Raw genomic sequence first — 18,728 nt, forward strand, 5'->3', positions numbered from 1 at the left:
CAGGAAAATGCCCTGAGCAAGAAAAACCTGATATAAAGTATGCAACTCCTCTGGTGTGGATGGTGCCTGAAAGATTAAAAAAAAAGTAAAAGCACAAAACTTGCAGGCCAGAAGACCTTTAAATTGATGAGGAAAGATAGAAAACAGAGCAAGAATAAAGTAGAGAAAGGAATGCAGCACAAGAGCAAGAAGACCGTGGCAGTTGTGTTAGGCTGGGATCTTGTTTTTATGGTTATTTTTTGATTGGACTGTGTTTAAACTGCAATGTGAACCACAAGAAAGCATTGGATGGGTAAGGACCGAGAGCAATTACTGATGGGGGGGAACAGGTTTTTTTGAAAGATCTGGGATGCAAGGGAGGCTGGTACAGAGGTGTGGAAACATGACGGGGGAAGCTTGAGGGTGACAGGAGGCATCAGCAGGATATAGCACTTCAGGGATGAAGCAGGAGCCAAAGCAGCAGTGTGAAGCAGGTTCAGAAATCAAAGGAAACGCTGCTGGTTCCTCTGGGCCCCAACACATAAGAAACACACACCCAACGCTGAGGCACTTTTCCCAGAAGCCTAAGGCCCTTTGTTAGGCCATTTTCCTTGCAGCCTCCGGTGGGCCCGAACTGCCACTCCTGGGGCCGCTTGCTGGCAGGGAACCACCAGCTGCCTCCCACAGGCCCGGCCACCCCACAGGCCCTCACCTTCCCCGCTTGGGGGCCTGCCGCGAGAGGATTCGTACAGGTAGTTTCATGTGCCTCCCTCACTCCCAGCCGCCCGGGGCAGGAGGGTGCGGGGCGAAGGCCCAGCCGCCCCTGCCGGCCCGCGCGCCCCGCTGAGGAGGGCGGAACCCGCCGCCGCCCTCACACCTCGAGGGGGCGCAGCGCGCGACGGCTCGGCCACGCGCGGGCGGGGATAAACCAAAGCCATTCAGAGGAGGGCGGGGCAAGGGGAAATCCCATTCCCCCCTTCCCATCCGCTGAGAATGAGCTCGCCTGGCTTCGAGTCCCGGCTGCTGTGCCTGCCCGCCACGCGCGTCTGGCGCGAGCGCGAAGCGCGGGGGTGGGCGTTCCTCCGCCTCTTGGAAGGGCGCAGGAGTGGTGCCTGGGCGGGGGAGCGCCGCAGGGGCCGCGGCTCCCCCCCACGGGGAGTCGGAATCGTCTGTGCTGAGCGGAGCCCCAGGGTCGAGGGAAGGGCGATGCCATGGGTTACCCGGGGTGGAAATCGCAGCAGCCTCCGCAGTTAGGGAGAGGAATGGTGCCTTCTGGAGCGGTGGGCTCCATTGGGAATCGGGGGGGGGGGGCTGTGTCAGACCCACAAAGGCCGTAATATGGCTGGAGGTAGGCGGAAGGAGGCGGCGGAAAGTGAGTGAACTGCTGAGCTGGGGAAAAAGCAAAAGAGAGCGGCTCGTTGGTCTAGGGGTATGATTCTCGCTTCGGGTGCGAGAGGTCCCGGGTTCAAATCCCGGACGAGCCCGCGGGCAAAAGGGGCGCCGTGGCGCTTCCTGTTTTGTCGCCGCCGGTGCCCTCCTGCATTTTGGTGCCTGGGGGCCGCCCGCGGCTGGGGGGGCGCTCGGGGAGGGGAGCCAGAGCTGGAGCAGGGGGGAACGGTGGGCTCCGCGGTGCTCCGGCGGCACGCTCGTGGTTTGCGAAGGCGGTACCGCCGAGGGAGACGTAAGTGGGTCTTCTCGGAGGGGGAAGAGCCGCCCCGCAGCCTCGTCCCGTCAGGGATGCGGAGGGGGGGTCAGGAAAGGTGAGGGGGAGGCAGGGGCCGTGCGGGGAAAACTGGGGGTAGCGGCCCCCTATGCGAGGCGAAGAGGGGGGGGAAGAGAAGAGGGATGACCCCGTAGGGCACTGTGAGTTGCTAACGCCTGTTCCGCCCTTTAAAAATAAACGTATGCCATCGTCAGTCCCGTCCGTGCCCCTCGGCTGCGTGCGGAGCCACCCGCTGCCTGCCTGAGGGGCGCAACTGGGCCGCCGGGTCGCATCACTGGTGCTGGGCAGGGGAAAGAAAAGTTGGGCTCGTCCGGGATTTGAACCCGGGACCTCTCGCACCCTAAGCGAGAATCATACCCCTAGACCAACGAGCCGCCATGGATAGAAAGTTCTCTCCCTTTCAGAGGAAGAATCGAGTGCCGCGACGCGGCCCGGCCTGCCCCGGCGGCCTCTGCTGCCCGCCTCCGCCCGCCCCGGCCATCGGGGCCGTCCGCTGAGTGAAGGGGCGCGGGTCCGGGGCTGCGCCGTCCCCTGGAGCAGCAACGGGGTGCAGGTGCGCAGGGTGAGTCGTTTGCCAGGCCTGAACGCTGTCTTCCGCTACAGCCGTGCCTCCCAGCTCGTAACGGAGACACGCGAGAAGCCCCCAGAAAACAGCGTTACCTAAACGTGAGGTGGTGAACGGCCTTCGTGACAGCCGAGGGGTTGCAGACGGTGCCAGGCTGCGGTCTGACCCCTCGCAGCAGCCCGCACGCAGGCACTGGAGGCCGGAGTTTCCACCCTGCCGCAGCCTAGGAGGCCGCGACCCCCGCGGCTTCCCTCAGCCTGTGCCTGCCCGGGCGGCCGTGCCTTGTGAGGGGTCGGTGTGCCCGCCGAGCAGCCGCCCCTCACGGCCCCCGGGACGCCGGGCCTGCCGGTGCGGCAGCCCCCCGCGCTGTGGCCAGCAGCCCACCAAGGAGCGGCCGGGGCTTACGGGGACTGTTCTGGTGCAGTGACCACGTTGGGTCAGCCCAACCAAATCTCGGGTGCGCAGCCCGTCCTGCTCCGCGTTACCGGTGGGGCACACGGGCTGCTACTGTGCGTGCTGCTGCTCTCCAGGTTTCTCCCAGTCGCTGTGGCAAACCTATCTACCCTGGTGGGCAGAACCGGCTTAGTATGTGTCAAGCCATTAACCGCGGCAGCCAAACCACAAACCCCACCAAAAAAAGGGAAGTTTGTAGTTCATTTCCATAATTTAAATCTGTGCTACAGCCAAGCAGTGGTGACGTTAGTTTCCTACTTCACATGTGACAATTTTATGCAGACCTGGTGAAATATCAGCATCGTCTTTCAACAAACACTGGTGCTGCTCAAGCTAGCAGTCAGTGCTACCTTGGCTCTTGTCTCTATCCAGGAACAGCCACTAAACTAATTTTGCCTATATTCCAAGAAACTGTGGGGGAAGGTAGGAGGGAGAGACAGGAAAAATAATTGCTTTCATTTTATGGGCTTTTTTATATATCAAGGTTATCAAGAATTGTGGCTCGAGCTATTCCTTAGCATCAGTTCAGCACTGGAATAGCTCAACCATTACAAGGTTTCTTCAGAATGTTTACCCTTGCGTAGTGGGTGACCCAAGACATTCTTCTTAGTCAAATTACAAAAAAAATAATTATCAAACTCTTCAGGTACCATATGCAATGACTGTGCTGCTGCCACCTCCAAGTTTTGAAAGAACCACAGCGTTTCTATTTAACCAGAGTAAACATAAATGTAGCATTGTCTGCCAGTCACGATTTCTCCCAACTTGCAGAGGAAAAAGTAATGTTGTAATTTACTTTTACTGTCTTTTACAAATAGAGCCTGTTTTTTCTTCCTCTCTCATTTTCTTCTCTTACCGTTTCAAAATGAGCATGTTGGGTGGAGTATTTTTTGCAGGAATGCGTATCTCCGCACCCTAAACAGTGTCTGCTGTACAATTTCTCTAGGAGGAACAGAGCTGCAGGCTAAATAGAAAACAATCAAAACCATTAAACATATAAAATCAGTCTGGATAAATCTGCTTCTCCTCCTAGAAGATGTTGCCCTTATTTTGTTTGACATCATAATCCTGCATGCTCTCTCTGGCAAGCTACTAGAGAGCTCTTCAAAACAGTAGGATAACAAAAGTCTGAATTTCTAACATAAACAGCAACCATTAAAAAATTTAATTAACCTTCTCCCGAGTGACACACACTGTTTTGGATCTTCCTTTTGCGACAAGCGGAAATTAAAAAGACACAAAAGCGTTTTTCCTTCTCTTGTGGGACTGAATGCTGACTTTACTGCACGTGAGAAAGCTCAGAAACCGGTCAGGCAACGTGACAACAGCCTGCCAGGAGGCTGCTGTGGTCTCTCCTGCCCCACTGTCTGGGCAGCCCCGCTCTGTCACTGCTGCTTGTCTGACTCTACAGGGAATGCATTCAGTGTGAGGAGAGGTAACTCCCCACCTTTCCGTATGCAGATGGAAAAAATGAGTTAGTTGCCAGCTAAGTGAGTTGAGTTACTAAGGAATTTGATAAATACCAGTATTATCCCTAGACGGAGAGTAGAGTTGTATAGCTGGAGGGAAAAAGGACAGCAGCAACTACACCTTTATTTGGGTTAGCTTGTCAGGGATTGCGTGCTGGGATGTCAGTTAAGAAATTGTGTAGGACAGCTCGTAGGCTCTGCGTTTAACAGCTTACTGCGAGAGGTGTTTCCAGTTCTTTTTGTCATAGCCTGAACAGTAACATATTGTAGCATACAAATGCAAGATATGTTCCTCAGGACAAATTCAGTTGTTCCAGCACCCCACTTCCTCTCTGGAAATAGCAGAAGACAATAATTTGATCATTACTATCTGGATAAAAAATGGTGTACAGTAAGTAGACCGGATACTCTCCTAGCTGTTCTCTGTATTGAACAGCAGTATGAGTGCACAGCAAACGGGGCAACCGCAGGGCTCTACCTGGGACAATGTTATCTCAGCTCAGTCAGGGAAGGGAGAGATTGTAGGAGTTCTCTGGCAAGGGGCACGTACGGCTGAATCAGGCTTATTAGTACATAAGAAGAGAACGTGTGAGCTCTGTGAAGGTCAGTAAATTTTAGAGTAAGAAAAAGGATGTATTTTTTTAAAAGCTTTGGGTTAGCTCTCTTGAAAAAATGCCTAGAAAGATGAGGCTTGGCCTGTTTGGGGGATTGAAGATTTTTAAACTGTGCAGAGCTGAAGGTAAATAGTGAACTCTGGGTATTGGTGTGCTTCCATGTTGGTAGAGCACTTCCAGTCACTGAGGAGAGCTGTTAAGGGCAGGTGGAGTTTCCAAGGGAAGAGCTCTGAGGTAGTACTTGCGGCAGAAGGGCTTGGGATGAAAGGCTTATCACTAGTGGCGTACCAGTTTCTGCTCCATTTGGAAAGTGGGGATACTGATCAGTTGGCCAAAGACTCCCCTGCAAGGGAAGTCAGAGGGACTAAATGAGGTGGCAACCAACCAAAGTGGTAATTCCCTGTGATACAAAGAGCTGCCTGCATTGATCGTTGTTCCCAATGGCTGCCCTGGATTTCTGGTAGCCTGGGTTTCTGGAAAACACGTACAACAGTTAGCCGGGAAAAATGCTCCAGAGCTTCCCCCTAGGGCGTAAATAATGCTTGTATACGCCGTGACATGTTTAAATCCCATGAGAACTGAAACCTGGCTTCTTGCATCACAGCTGGAAGAAAAGCCTGCCTGTGTTTTTGCAGGGGCTTGCTTCATCATGGCCCTCCTCAACATGGCACACAGTACCAGGGGCTTTCCTGTAGCCTCTTTCATATACAGACATGTGGCCAGAGAGCGGCAGAGAAAGTCGTGACACACGGAGCACGGGGCAGGAGTGAGCCGAGCACACTGCAGGCCTCTGAAGCCTCATGGATGTGGCGAGCAGCAACCTTGCAATACGGCTGAGCTTGAATTCTGCTGTGGTCCTTGTAGGCTGCAACAGCCCCACAGCTCTTGTGTAGATCTTGACTGACAAATGCACAACTCCATTGGCGTGGCTGTCAGTTATTTTCAGTATTTTTTTAATGTAAACCAGAAAGATGGTTAGCGTGCCTCTGGCGGTACTCAGAAAGCTTTCCACACAGACGGTGAGGAAAGGGCATTTGGCGCTGGGCTGCCTTGGGCTCCCTTGCTGCGTCCCTACGGAGGCAGGGCAGCCAGCAAGGCAGGGCGGGCTGCGGCCGTGCGCGGACTCGTCCTGCTGCCTGCAGAGGCCTGAAGCGCTTGTCAGCGGCGAGACCCAGAGTCTCCAAGCCTCCCCGCTGCCAGCACGGCCGGGGCTGCCGCTACCGTGCCTCTGTGCCCGGGTCCCCCCAACTTCACTGAACCGGGGACAGCTCCGTCGGGCCCCTAGCCCCTGAGCTCGGAATACCCGCCACAGCACTCCCCCGACACCAGCCGCCGAGGGGTGGGGGGAAGCTAGGTACGTGCCCAGCTCGGGGGGCGGGACAGTGCGTTTCCTGCTTGGATAGGGCGCTTGGACTTGACGGATCGCTCCTCTGACCAATCCTCGGGGAAGAGCGGGGCGGGAGCGAGGGGGACGCAGGAGGTGTGTGCGAGTGACAGCGGCGGAGCCCTATCCCGGCGAGGAAAGGGGGCTGCGGAGCCCAGGGGGGCGGGCCCGCGGCTGGGGGCGGACAATGGGGGAGCGGGGAGGTGGTGGCTGGAAGATGGCAGCGGCTGGAGGCACTGCGGGGCGTCCGGTGGCCGCCGCTCCCGCGCGGCTCCGCTGCTCGGCGTGGCTGCTGGCCGCCGCCGCCGCTGCACTGACCGCCGGTGAGTGAGTGAGTGAGTGAGGGCGGGCCGGCCGGCCGGCCGCTGCTGCTTCCCCCGCGGGGCTGCGCTCGTAGCCTGGGCGGATCTTGATGCGGCGGGGGGAGCTGCCCGACGCGACCCGAAGCGAGGCAGGCGGCGGCGGGCTGGGCCCAGCGGGGGCCGCCCGCTCTGCTCCGCACTCGGGAGAGAGGGGTCACTTCCACGGGAGACCTCACCCCCTGAGCGGCATCCTCCGTGAGGGGCGAGGTACGGCCGGGGAAGGGCCGCCCGCCTCTGCCTGCCTCATCCCCGAGGGCCCGGCGCCCTGGGTCCAGCCGGCTCGTCCTTTTAAACGCTGTTCCCGATCGTCGTCGTCGGATTATCGGGACGGAGGGCGATTCCGCGGGCAGGGTGCGGCGCTGCTGTTCCCTGCCCGCCCGGTTCAAAGCCGGACTCCTCCACCTCAGGTGGCGGGGCTCGCACCGGCCTCGCCGGCGCGTTCCCCGCCTGGCTGCGGGAGCTGCTCGCTCCCCTCCCCTCCTCTCCTCTCCTCTCCTCTCCTCTCCTCTCCTGGAGCGGCGGCGGCAGGAGCAGGCCCGGCCCCGTGGGGACGCCCACAGCACCCGGGCGCGTTGTGCTGCCCGGGTTCCCTACGGGCAGGAGCCGTGTCCCCGGGGGGGAGGAGAGGTGTGCCGCCCCGCCGGCCGTACCGGGGCCTGCCTGGGACACAGCCCTGCCGGGGCCCAGGGTGCCGGCGTGGCCAGGGCCCGCTGATGCCCCGGGTGCGATGTGTGGCGGCCCCGTTGCAGCGCTATTAAGTCAGAGGAGGCGAGTCGTCTTTGTTGGTACAACGCGGCGTGGAGGTGAGCGGCAAATGGGGGTGCTGGAGTTGTGGTAAATGACTTGGAAAACACCTTTGATTTGGTCAGTGGTGAAGTATTTGGGTGGAGGAGTAATTACATCAGCCAAAATGAAGTGCTTGTGACTCGTATAGATGGAGAATGAGTGCAAGGCTATGGAGCAGTAGAAAAGGCAAGGGTAACGCTTAACTTCGCTGTGGCTTGTGTTCTTACAGGACAGAGAGTTCTGTATTTCACATGTCATTCTGAAAGGAAAAGATCATATACATTTCCCGAGGTAGCTCAGTGCGTGTAGATGCTAGGTGTGGACAATGATGGTACAGCACCTGAAGATATTTTTGGTTGGCAATACTTGCTAGTGGGTAAAACTTTGTGAAGTGTTTCAGTAGGAATCATTAAAGAAGCCTAATGCCTTCTCAGTTCATCTGTCTGGAAAACTGTGTAAAACTGTAAGTATATCTGGAAAAAAGGTTTAATAAGGAACTGTGCTGAGTGATCAGAAACTTAAAACTTCTTGTTTCCCAATAGTATTGTTTGGATTTGTTTAAGATTACTGCATTTTGCAATAAACATAAATAGGGATTGCTAAGGCTTGCTGTATATCTTCAGAGACAGCCTTAATATTTAGAATTAAGTAGGTAGATATGAGATACACATAGCTTACAGTAAAACTAAGTTCTCTGAAAATAAATGTGGAGACAAGAGAAGAAGGAAGCATATTTCCCTGACCACAACAAAAGGTACAACTACAGTAATGCTATGGGTCGCTGGGAGTAGTACCTCATTCTACAAAGTCTGAGGTATGTAACCAAATATAGTATCTTAAAACCAAGCAAAACTACGAGATACTCTTTTATAAGAGACCCTCCCTAGTGTGGAGGCTGTCTAAAAAGTGAGATTGCAATTTAAAGGAATAAATGAGTGTTAAAATCACTATTTTATCTGTGTTGAATCATATTTCTATTCCCATCCCTACAACTATTGATTTTTTTTCTAACTCCAAATCAGAGATTATTCCCATGTTGGCTTCTCTCCATGCTTATACTGCATGCCCTTAATCCTTCTGTGGGCTTTGAAAAGGCACTTTTATTTTTTCTGTCCATGTATGGAGTTGTCACAAGGTTTACACCTTTGCATGGGAATAAGTGACCAAAGTGCTGGCTCTTCACCTCTTTTGCTTGGTAGGTAGCTTGATGATTGGTAGGGAAAAGATTACCTTCTTTAGGGTTTGGGTTTGTAAGGAATCTTGTATAATAAATACTCTGCCTTTTGGCTTGCATGTGTTCGGCTTGCATGTGTCGTCCCAGTTCCTGCTGTTTTTAAGAGCCTTCTTTCCTGGGCCTGGATTTTTATGCTGGGTTTTCATCTAGTGAGAGGTTCAGAAATCAAAAACTGCCAAGCAAAAAGACAAGGGCAGAAGTGGCATTTTCAGGGGGCTGTTACTGCTCAGTTGCTCATGGCTGGGTAATGTGCTGCATAGCTTAGCTGCCCTGGCTTGTGGCTCCTCTTCTGCTGCTTCATATGCTCAATGGCAGACCTGTTTCCAGTGGCCAATAACCTGCAGTGAGACAGAAATATTACTTGGAGGACTGTGTTGCACAGGCCTTGTTCAACATTACAGTCTGCTTTGCCAAGCCAAGTGGGTCGCTGTTGCTTCGCGTCCAAGTACACTTAACAGGTTTTAAGCTTATTTTCTTGTGTGCACCTGCATGCGTGCATTAGAAATTCATATTGCTTGTTTACACTCAGTCATCTGAAAACCCAATTGCTTCATTTACTTGCAAGAATGAAGGATCATTGTCAAGTGTGCTGTTTGTGATCCTGTGGATATTTGTGGCGTAAGTGGTTAATCCAGGTATAATCTCTTGTATGGGTGGGTAAACCTTGAACAACTAGTCAGGAGTATCAAGAAAATGGATTATTTTGCTATTCTGAATTTGTAAGCTGTGTAAGTATCACTTAAAGGGATGTCCTGTCTGGGTTTAACAAGAGCGTGGTGCCTGATTGCTTCTGAAAGTCTTAAAGAATGTCTAGACATTACTGGAAAGAATACTGCCAACAAAGCCTGATTTTTTTTTTTTTTTTTTTTTAAATTTTTCTACTACCAGTTTTATCCACAGTCACGTGTGTGCGCGCACATGCACATAGGTCAGTAACAAGCAGAAGAGTATCAAGATGTTAAATAGCTCAAGTGCCTATTGCTGCTTTGAGCTCAGCTGCATGTTTCAGTTGCTGCTTGAAATGTTTCATGAAAATAACAGTGTAAGTCAGGGTTGCACTGCTCATTTCGTATTGTGCCAGGTTTAGTCAGAATTGCTTTATTCACCCCGTCAGAAGCTGTTAGTTCTTTTAAGATGAGCCCACTGATGCTGCAGGTAGGAAGACTTAATTGCCTGCAGCACTAAGTGGGTTATGCGAAGGGAAAAGGTGATGAGGTGGATAAACTATTCTCTTTGCTGGTTGGGTTGAGGGCGGGACTGCTGCTCAGGTCACCTCGCTTGTAGCAGCGAGAAGGTCTTGAATATGTTGAAAAGACTCTAGCTTGATATTTTGGTGGTTTAGTGCCACCTTGTAAAATGACTAGTTTCTTCCTGACCCCAGTCACCCAACAGTCCTCTACCTCTATGTAAATAATGATGCACATGGCTCTTTTGCTTGTTGTCTGAATTGCAATTGATTGCGTTAAGCAGCAATTCCACTGTCTGTCTGTGGACCTGTCTTATCTTGAATGATAATAGTAGACAGTGAATGTCCTGTGTACAGTACAGGATACCTTCCATCTAGATGGAAGACCAAAGAAGGAGATGTCTTGTGCTGTTTGACTTGAAAGATTTTTTAATCTGAATAGTTTCTAATGAATTATTATTTTGCTAGAGAGATGCTCTGTAGGTCATCATGGAGTCATCTATCTAAAGCTTATTATTAGCACCCATAGGAGTTCTCCTGAGTGTGGTTTGATCATATATGTCATACATGGCTCTTTCTACCATGTACATGCAATTAACTGATAAATTAATAAAGTAAACAGTCTTATATGCAAAAAAAATTAACCTTTTTGAACTGTTGAAGGCTAACTCAGGATATCCTAGGAATACATCAGAAAGCTGGAAGCGCTGGGTATGAAAATGTTTACATCCTTACGGTTTATGTCTTTCTGTTTTGTGTGTGGTTTGTTTATCTTCATTACCTTGCTGATCTGGGTTAGTGTGACCCTGCATGTAGTGATGAGCACGATGGAGAGGATGCTAACACCTTGTGTAAGAGGAAGCTGTAGTGGGAGAGGACAAAAAGTTCTGAGCTGGCTTTGCTGCTGGTGAAGGGGCTTGGAGAACTCCAACTTCAGTGATTTGCTCTTATCTCAAAACAGCAGTTGCCTAGAAGAGCAACAAACTCGGACTAGGATTTAGCAGTAAGCTGTACTGCATTTTGAGGCAGGGGCAACATCAGTATTGTTTGCTGTCTGAGCTGATTGGAAGATGAGCCTTCAGCCAGGTGATTTCCCCCAGTTCCACTGACTTTTTTTTTTTTTTTTTTTTTTTTTTTGGCCCATCTCTTAATTTTAAAGTAGAAGGATCATTCAGTTACTTGTCCTCAATAAGCCAAGGTTTGGGTTTTTTTAATTGAAGATGTTTATGTTAAGTAAATGTATTGGTATTCTTTTGGGCTGGGATAAAGTTAATTTTCTTCATAGTAGCTTATACGGTGCTATATTTTGGATTTGTGATGAAGACAACCTTGATGACACATGAATGCTTTACATTGATTACTTGCTTTACATTGGCTTACAGTGCCAGGGCCTTTTCTGCTTCTCACCCCGCCCCACCAGTGAGTAGGCTGGGGGTGCATGAGGATGTGGGAAGGGACACAACCAGCACAGCTGACTCCAACTGACCAAAGAGATATCCCATACCACAGATGCCATGCTCAGCCATAAAAGCTGGGGGGGAAGAAGGAGGAAGGGGGGGACGTTTGACCTTATGGCATTTGTCTTCTCAAGTCACTGTTACACCTGATGGAGCCCTGCTTTCCTGGAGATGGCTGAACACCTGCCTGCTGATGGGAAGCAGTGAGTGAAAGCTTTTGCTTTACCTGCTAAGCTGTTTTTACCTCAACCCATGAGTTTTTTCACTTTAACCTTTTTGATTCTCTCCCCTATCCCGCTGGGAGGAGTGAGCGGGCAGCTGGGTTGCGGCTGAGCTGCCCACCGGGGTTAACCCACAATCCTTGAGTGTTGTTCCCTTTTGCTTCTGTGCCTTTTGGCTCCTGCATTTTCATTTAGCTGTTGAGTTGGCACTTTCCAGTTGGTACTGCTGCTAGGTTTTGGCTTAAAGTGTGTAAGGAAAACAGGAAGGCTAGTTGTTTTCATGAATTCTCTTGACCTACAACCCTGTAGAAAAAGATGCTTTGTGGTACTTTTGCTGATGCTTTACACATGTGATGTTAAGGAGCATGAAGGGAGCTTGCCCTGAAACATTGGTTACAGCCTACCTTCAGTGTTTAAAATTGGATTGAGGTTCTGATCCTTAAGGGAGGGTTAAACTCTAGGCAGTGCAGCAGTTGTGTGAGTGGTGGCTGGTGGCACCGAAGTACTTTCACTTCATGCGGTGGAGGTGAATCAGGGCAGGTGAACTCCAGGTAGGTGAAATGGCCAGCACCGGAGGTGTTTATCTTCAGTTGGCTGCTAGCCATTTGTTACACTTTTCAGTAACTTGTTTTTGTAGTGCGTGCAAGTGAAAGATGGTGAACAAGTCTCCTTCTTAGTGGTAAATTACATAAAGCTTTCTGTGCAGCAGGATTTTTAAAACCTGACTGGTCACTATGTCTTGAAGTTTTCTGATAGAGGTCTTACAGGATTGCTTGACTCTCAGTGTGGAAGATGTTGAGATGATGGCTGCGTGGAGATGCTGCATAGCCTGCGGCTTGACAAAGTCAGCACCGGCGTGCTGCTTTAAACAAAGGGATGGCTCTAGAAATGACCTCATATGTGTAAACTGGGGAAGTGGTGTAGAGTATGCTATAAGGGAGGCCGTAAACACTTTGCAAAGGAGAAGTGTTCCTGTAAAGAGCCAGCTGAAGCAGCTCCTACTCAGTGCTTCCTAACCTTGCTCAGTTGTTGTAGAAATATGGTGGACTGGGTTAGGGTGTTGTTCTCATTTAAAAGAAAACAATGCAAAAAGAGCTGTTTTGAACATGGGTTAGTTCCTGGTCAGATTCATCACGTTATGTTTTAAGTGGGCATGGGAGCTATTTAAATTGGCACCACCACTGACAAATTCTTCTGAAACAATGCTTTGAAATACATAGTATGGGCTTTTGCTTTTGTGGTTGCACTACTGCAGGTTATAGCTAGTTATGTGTTTGCTTAGCAAGTAAGTTAGCAAGTTTGGTTAGCAAGTCAGTGTGAGATTGCTGTGAGCGAGGTGCCAGAGGTGGCTGCAGGCATTCAGCAGTCAGTGGAGCAGTAAGGGATCTGGTACTCAGAGAGCTTTGGATTTACTTGGATTGCTGAAGGTAAGTCTCTAGTCACACCAGAAGAGATTGGCCATGTGACTGAGTACTCTCTTAGCTGAGGAGGTAATGACTTCGATGACTTAATTTCAGCTGTCTCTATCTCCTTGCTCTGTTAACTAGTGGGATTTATTTAACAGGTTTTAATTGGGTCCCTCTGTACTCAGGAAAAAACCCTGTGTTCACCTTTCAGGCTGGTGGGAATACCAATACTTGGCAAGAGGTGGACACGGTGGTCAGGAATGATGACAGGTGGGAGTGACTGGTACTGAAATGCTACTAATACTTTGGATGGTTCAAAGTGCTGCTTCTGCAAATGTTTCTTGGTGTATAGATTTGTGGTCGTTGAGTTGGTTGCAGCTTTGTGGATTGATTGATGTAAAAGGGGGAAAAAAAAAAAGGGCAGCTTCTTAGGTCTGTTTGATATGTAGCTTTTTGCACTGCATCTCCTTGTGAAATTTGTGTATCCACATCCTAAATTCTACTACCTGGTTTGTTTTGCAAATTGGTAGTTTCCACACTGTTAATGCTAGCTTTTGTCAAAAAGATGCTGCATGCCGTCAGCAGTTGGCTGGTATGACAAGACCGGTATTTTTAATGCAGTTTCACTTGTAATAGTACTAATAACCAGTGCTGACCTAGAGGGAAGCTTTTGTTCCAGCCAGTGATGTGTCCATCTCTAATGTCCATACCTTGATGTTCTTTTTTGTTGTTGTTTGGTATTTTATTTTTTGTCTAGAACTTCTGATCCTTAATAGTCATGTTTCTTTAGTAGACATTGTGGCAGTTTTAGTAGATTCCTATAGTAATACTAGGAAATGTTTGTGATGGTGGGATACTTTCTTCACTCTCTCTGCCACATGTTGAGCATGTGTACTCAGCTTCCCTCAGTTCTGAAGCAGGCTTAATGGTATCCTTTTTTGTGAGAAAAACTGTGTGTTTCAAGGAGACTCTTTCAAGATGTACTCTTTATCTTCTTGTTCTGTGTAGCCCTTCTTTAATCTTAATTCCCGTTTTCTGGAATCTTTCCCCGTGCCCAAGGAGTAATCTGCTGTGTTTGTTACTGACTGTGTTAGTATTGCAAGATTAGAGGTAGAACAGCTGCCATCAGCTGTTCCAGTTACCCTTTGTACTTTGAATGGGTTTACTTAACTTACCCCTTTGGGTTTTTCACTGTTTTGGTTTGACTTTGTCAACAAGAACTGTTTACTTGAATTTGAACACTTGTAAACTTGCTTGGTCATGTAAGGAAAACCGTTTAAGGGCTGTTGAACGGAAAAATACGATGTCTGGTTTGGAAAGTACCTAAGCTGCTAATGGTGTCCTACTCTCCAGCATAGGCAGGGAAGTATTGCTTTATGATCCCAGAGAAAAAATTACTAGAAAAGGATTGGATGTTACTGGTTTTGAGACTAAATAAGCATCTGCCCAAACCTGACATATGACTGACTCTGTAATTGGAGCATGAAGCAGTGCAACTATGGTGCTTCCTTGTTCATGGATCTGGGCACCTTTACAAGCATCTCAATTTTATGCTTTCCAGGTCGAGAGAGTAATACACTAGTGAAATGGTTTCCTCAGGATCGAACAAGAAATCTGTGACCTGGCTGTCAAGGGAGCTCAGACGTTCTTTGTTGTTTCTCATGCTTGTTCCTCATTTCTAGTTACAAGCATGGGCTTTGGAAGTGAATCTCAGCATAGGTTCTTGTGCTGCCCCTTGGTAGAACAATGAGCAGCTCTGTGTCATGTGGAGGAAACCACTTGACAAACTGACTCTGTAGCGTGGCAGCAGAAGGTGGTACCAAAGCTTAGTGACTCTGAAGACTTGTCTTTAAGTTCTGTCAAAGGAAGTGCACGGAAGTATGCGGTGCTGAGATACATGGATGTTATTGACTGCTTTGACAGCTTTGCCACAGCCTGCTTAAGGTTTCTCAATGAAATTGTTTTCCTTTCACTTGGGGTTACAAGATGCTGTTTTTTTCCCTTGTGTTGAGTCAGGCAGAGCCTAGCTGAATGTGCAAAGAGGCCAGGAGAAAGGGAATTTTGTGTTAGCAGATGCTCTTCTGAGCTTTTCTCTACTTGGGGGATGAAAGTTCCCAGCAGTAAGGCGGCAGGAGGTGGTAGGTGTTCATGGGCTAGGTGTCAACAGCTTTTCTTTCTGTTTCATAGAGCTGATAGGGTGCTACAGGACCAGCTGTGTTTTTGAAGACAGGAAGCTCTCTTTCCTTCAGCAGCCTGAATTACTGACGAGATTGGCAACCTTGGGAGCTGTTGCAGCAGCAGCAGCAAAAAGCTGTTCTGGTGATTGGCATTTGAGGGTGAAACTAAACTTTTCTGTCCTTCTTTGAGGCAGTGGAGTTTAGTTGTAGTTGCTTTGAAACTTAGATGTCAGGATTGGTTGGTGGGACTTTGGTCGTCATTTCTTTAGCTGATGTTGCTTTGTGTCATATCTGAACGTATGGGGTGTAGATTTCAAGGTTTTTTTTGGGGGGGGGCTGCAGGGACAGTCTCTGTGAGGAGAGGCTAGGGCTGCCTCATGCCTGACACAGCCAGTTCCAGCCAGCTCCACTGGACCCACCACAGGGCACAGCTGACCCCCTCAGCCGAGCTGGTGGCGCCTCTGCAATAATGTTTAAGAAAGGACAAACCACCAAAAAGCACCACACAGGCAGTGAGGACAAGGGGAGGAAAAGTTTGAGGAGCAACACTGCAAACCCCAAGGTGAGAGAAGGAAGAGGGGGGAAGGTGCTCCAGGTGCTGGGGCAGAGATTGTCCTTCAGCCCCTGAAGGTTTGGGGAGAGACCACGGTGGAGCAGGTATTCCACTGCAGCATATGGAGAGGACCACACTGGAGCAGATATTTGCACTGTGGCCAGTGGATGACCCCAGGCTGGAGCAGGTTTTCTTCAAGGACTGCAAGCTCGTGGGAAGGACCCGTGCTGGAGCAGGGAAAGGTGTGAGGAGTGAGAAGATGTTATGGACTGACCAGAACCCTCCATCTTCCCCTGGCTGCCTGGAAGTGGGGAGGAGGTAGAGGAGTTGGGAATGAAGGGGAAAAAAAGGGTGAAGGAAAGGTATTTTAGGTTTTGTCTTTGTTTTGCACTATGCAACTCTTACTTCAATTTGCAATAAATTAATTTTCCCTGAGTCAAGTCCGTTTTGCCTGGGACGGTAGTTGGTAAGTGATCTCCCTGTCTTTATCTCTACCCATGAGCATTTTCATCTTCTTTTCTTCCCCTGTCCTGTTTGAGAAGGGATAGTGAGAAAGTGACTGGGTGGGCATCTGTCAGCTAGCTGAGGTCAACCCACCACAATGACAAGCAAGAACATATATGTAGAAATATATACGTATATATGCATTTTTATATCTATACACCTAATAAGACTTCAGACTAGATAACTCCATGGTGGATTTCTGGTATGGAGATGATCAGACAGTCTATTTTTTGCTTCGCTGACATATGTAGCTTAATATTTGTGTGTTGTCCTTACGAAATACAGCATGGTTTGCTCCTGGGTGGAATGCCTGGCATGGATTTCACTTCCATGTTAAAGCTAAATGATGTCGATGAATTCTTTGTGTGGAAATTCAATCCAGCATCTGGATGCTTTAACAGATCTTGTGGAGTTTCAGAGGAATGATTTGGGCATATCTGCTCCTGTATACTAAGACATGAAAGCTAGGATTTCTCCACTAGGTGTTTTATCTACAGTGAAGAAATGATGGCCTATGGGGACGTAAGTGCCTATAATTGCAGTAGAGGACTATAACTTTGTGCTGGTTTTCTGAAATGTTTTGTAGGAGTCTTGCTGCTGTTGTTTCATGCTTATTGTACAGGGAAACTGTGCTTTGTGGGAGAAAGAACTAAATGTCATGCAACTGTATTGAGAGTGATGCCAACAGTATTTGATGTTTCACAACACGCTTGACATTAAGAAAGAGTTTTTCTTAATGAAAGCAAAGAGTATTTATTAATGAAAGCACTGTTTCACAAGTGTATATTGGTTTTGTGACTTATGACCCCTAATCATAACAAAATCCCACATCCTCCTTTCTGGTTAAACTTCTGGGCTGCTGGGCAAACATAGCAAACATATCAGTACACTGACTTTTCTATTATTTTATCAAGACCTTTAAATGTGAACTGCTTGGACTCTCTTGTTTCTTTCTGTTTTCCTGATCTCCAACTCTGTCATCAACTTGGCAACTGTAACAGCCTGTCTGAATCATTAAATCTTTTTTCATTAGACTTTTTGCTTATTTCCTGATCTTTCTTCCAGAAGAGACTTTATTTATAAATTGTGTAAATGACTGTATTACCAGGTGTTTTTAAGATAAATGAAGCAAGTTGCTTGTATTAATTAATAAACTGATGACTATCCATTTCAAGAGGAAGGGAGTGTAACACTTTTCCCAGTGTAGGATGGGAACTGTAGCAGCAGTAAGCATCCAGTATTCAGTGATCTGATAAAAGTTTCCGCTTAGGCTGTGTTTGTGCTTGTGGAAAGAAGATGCCTGTGATTACAGTGTTAGTTGTTTGCATTCTTGGTTTGTTAGGACTCCTAGTGATCAAGCTGAGTTGGATCCAGGGGAATTGAATTTATTTTGGTGGGCTCATATCCTTAATTAACAGCAGTTTTTCGTTGGACCCAAGATCTCAGTGGAGACTATGGTCTACAAAGAAATTTGTTAGCTGTGTGTTAATGAGTGTAAACCTTCAGTGCCAGGAAGGATTTCCTTGTGATGTGCTACCAAACTAAACTTTCAGCCTGTGCTTAGTAGAGTGTGGGCAATATTTCTGTATACAAAAATGTAGAACAAAACCAATTCTTGATCAAAAGATTTTTATATTTTTTTTTTTTTAAACTAGTGTGAAACAAGTATGAGCAACCAGGGGATACAAGTAGGAAAAACACACTTCAGCTTTAGTAGGCATTGATCTCTAAGCACTGGCAGCTTAGGCACTGTTGGATTTGTACAGATGCTGTTACCAAATGTTTTGGAAGCATTTAAGAGGGCTTGAAGGAAATGAAATAAGTTCGCAGTTTTTGAGCAGATCCTCCCAAGTGTGAGGGACAGTGTTTAGGAGAAGATACTACAATGAGGATGTGAAAAGTCTGATGAGATCAATGCTGTAACATGGTTGGGCAAGAGCCTTTTAATACTGAAACAAGGATAAGTGCTTGGATGCTTCGTGTCATTTAAATGACTGTGGCATGCGTAGATGAATCTCTATAACCCCCTGTAACCTTGTTATGTCAACTCATGACCTTGTAACTTGTTTCTGGGGAGTGGACCATAATTTGTATATTGTTGTGTTTAATTGAGGAGATAGCTTTAAACAAACAGTTAGTGGTAGCGGACAAGGGGAAGAATCCAGACTTTGACCTGTAAGATAGCCAGTCACATAGGCTGTGTTTCCTGTGCAGATTAAGTTGCCAGCACATGTGACTTGATGAGTCTCAGCTGACCTGGCCAAAGATGTCCCAGAGAGGACACCTGTGAGGACTCCCATCAGTGTGCTGTAGACAGCAACTGGGCATCTTCTCTTAACAGTTTTTTGATCAAGATGTACCCCATTTCAAAGATACCAGCTAAATTCACTTACCAGTGCAATGCTGCGGTCTTCCATGTTACTCTGGTGAAAACTGTAACCTTGACTGCTCTTAATCTCACTGAAAGCCAAATTTAGTTAACTAACTAACCAAAATTTAATTAACTAACTAGTTGCAAACTGTTGTGGTTATGAATGCTTGTCTGCTGTCAATTCTGAATGACCTTATTTTCCTGTACTTTGCTTTGGTAACTGTAAAGGCTTTTTCTCAGGGGTGATTTCAGCACAGTGTATCGTTGCAGGACCTAAGAGTATC

At 48.3% G+C, this 18,728-nt stretch overlaps 1 protein-coding gene and 2 non-coding genes across 3 annotated transcripts in view; 2 read left to right on the plus strand and 1 right to left on the minus strand.

Moving 5' to 3' along the window:
- Positions 1-1,391: 1,391 nt before the first annotated feature.
- Positions 1,392-1,463, plus strand: TRNAP-CGG (transfer RNA proline (anticodon CGG)). The gene has a single exon. It is a non-coding gene; the product is annotated as a tRNA-Pro (tRNA).
- A 541-nt stretch (positions 1,464-2,004) lies between these two features.
- On the minus strand, positions 2,005-2,076 carry TRNAP-AGG (transfer RNA proline (anticodon AGG)). The gene has a single exon. It is a non-coding gene; the product is annotated as a tRNA-Pro (tRNA).
- Positions 2,077-6,404: 4,328 nt separating this feature from the next.
- The window catches only part of MPZL1 (myelin protein zero like 1), a 36,024-nt gene continuing 23,700 nt past the window's right edge, over positions 6,405-18,728 (plus strand). The window contains exon 1 of the mRNA XM_086463209.1: positions 6,405-6,510. Within this exon, the coding sequence (XP_086319335.1) occupies positions 6,405-6,510 (106 nt within the window). The remainder of the gene's footprint in view (positions 6,511-18,728) is intronic.

This window comes from Leptosomus discolor, chromosome 1 (genome assembly GCF_034619465.1).
Source record: "Leptosomus discolor isolate bLepDis1 chromosome 1, bLepDis1.hap2, whole genome shotgun sequence".
In the NCBI taxonomy this organism is placed as follows: domain Eukaryota; kingdom Metazoa; phylum Chordata; class Aves; order Leptosomiformes; family Leptosomidae; genus Leptosomus; species Leptosomus discolor.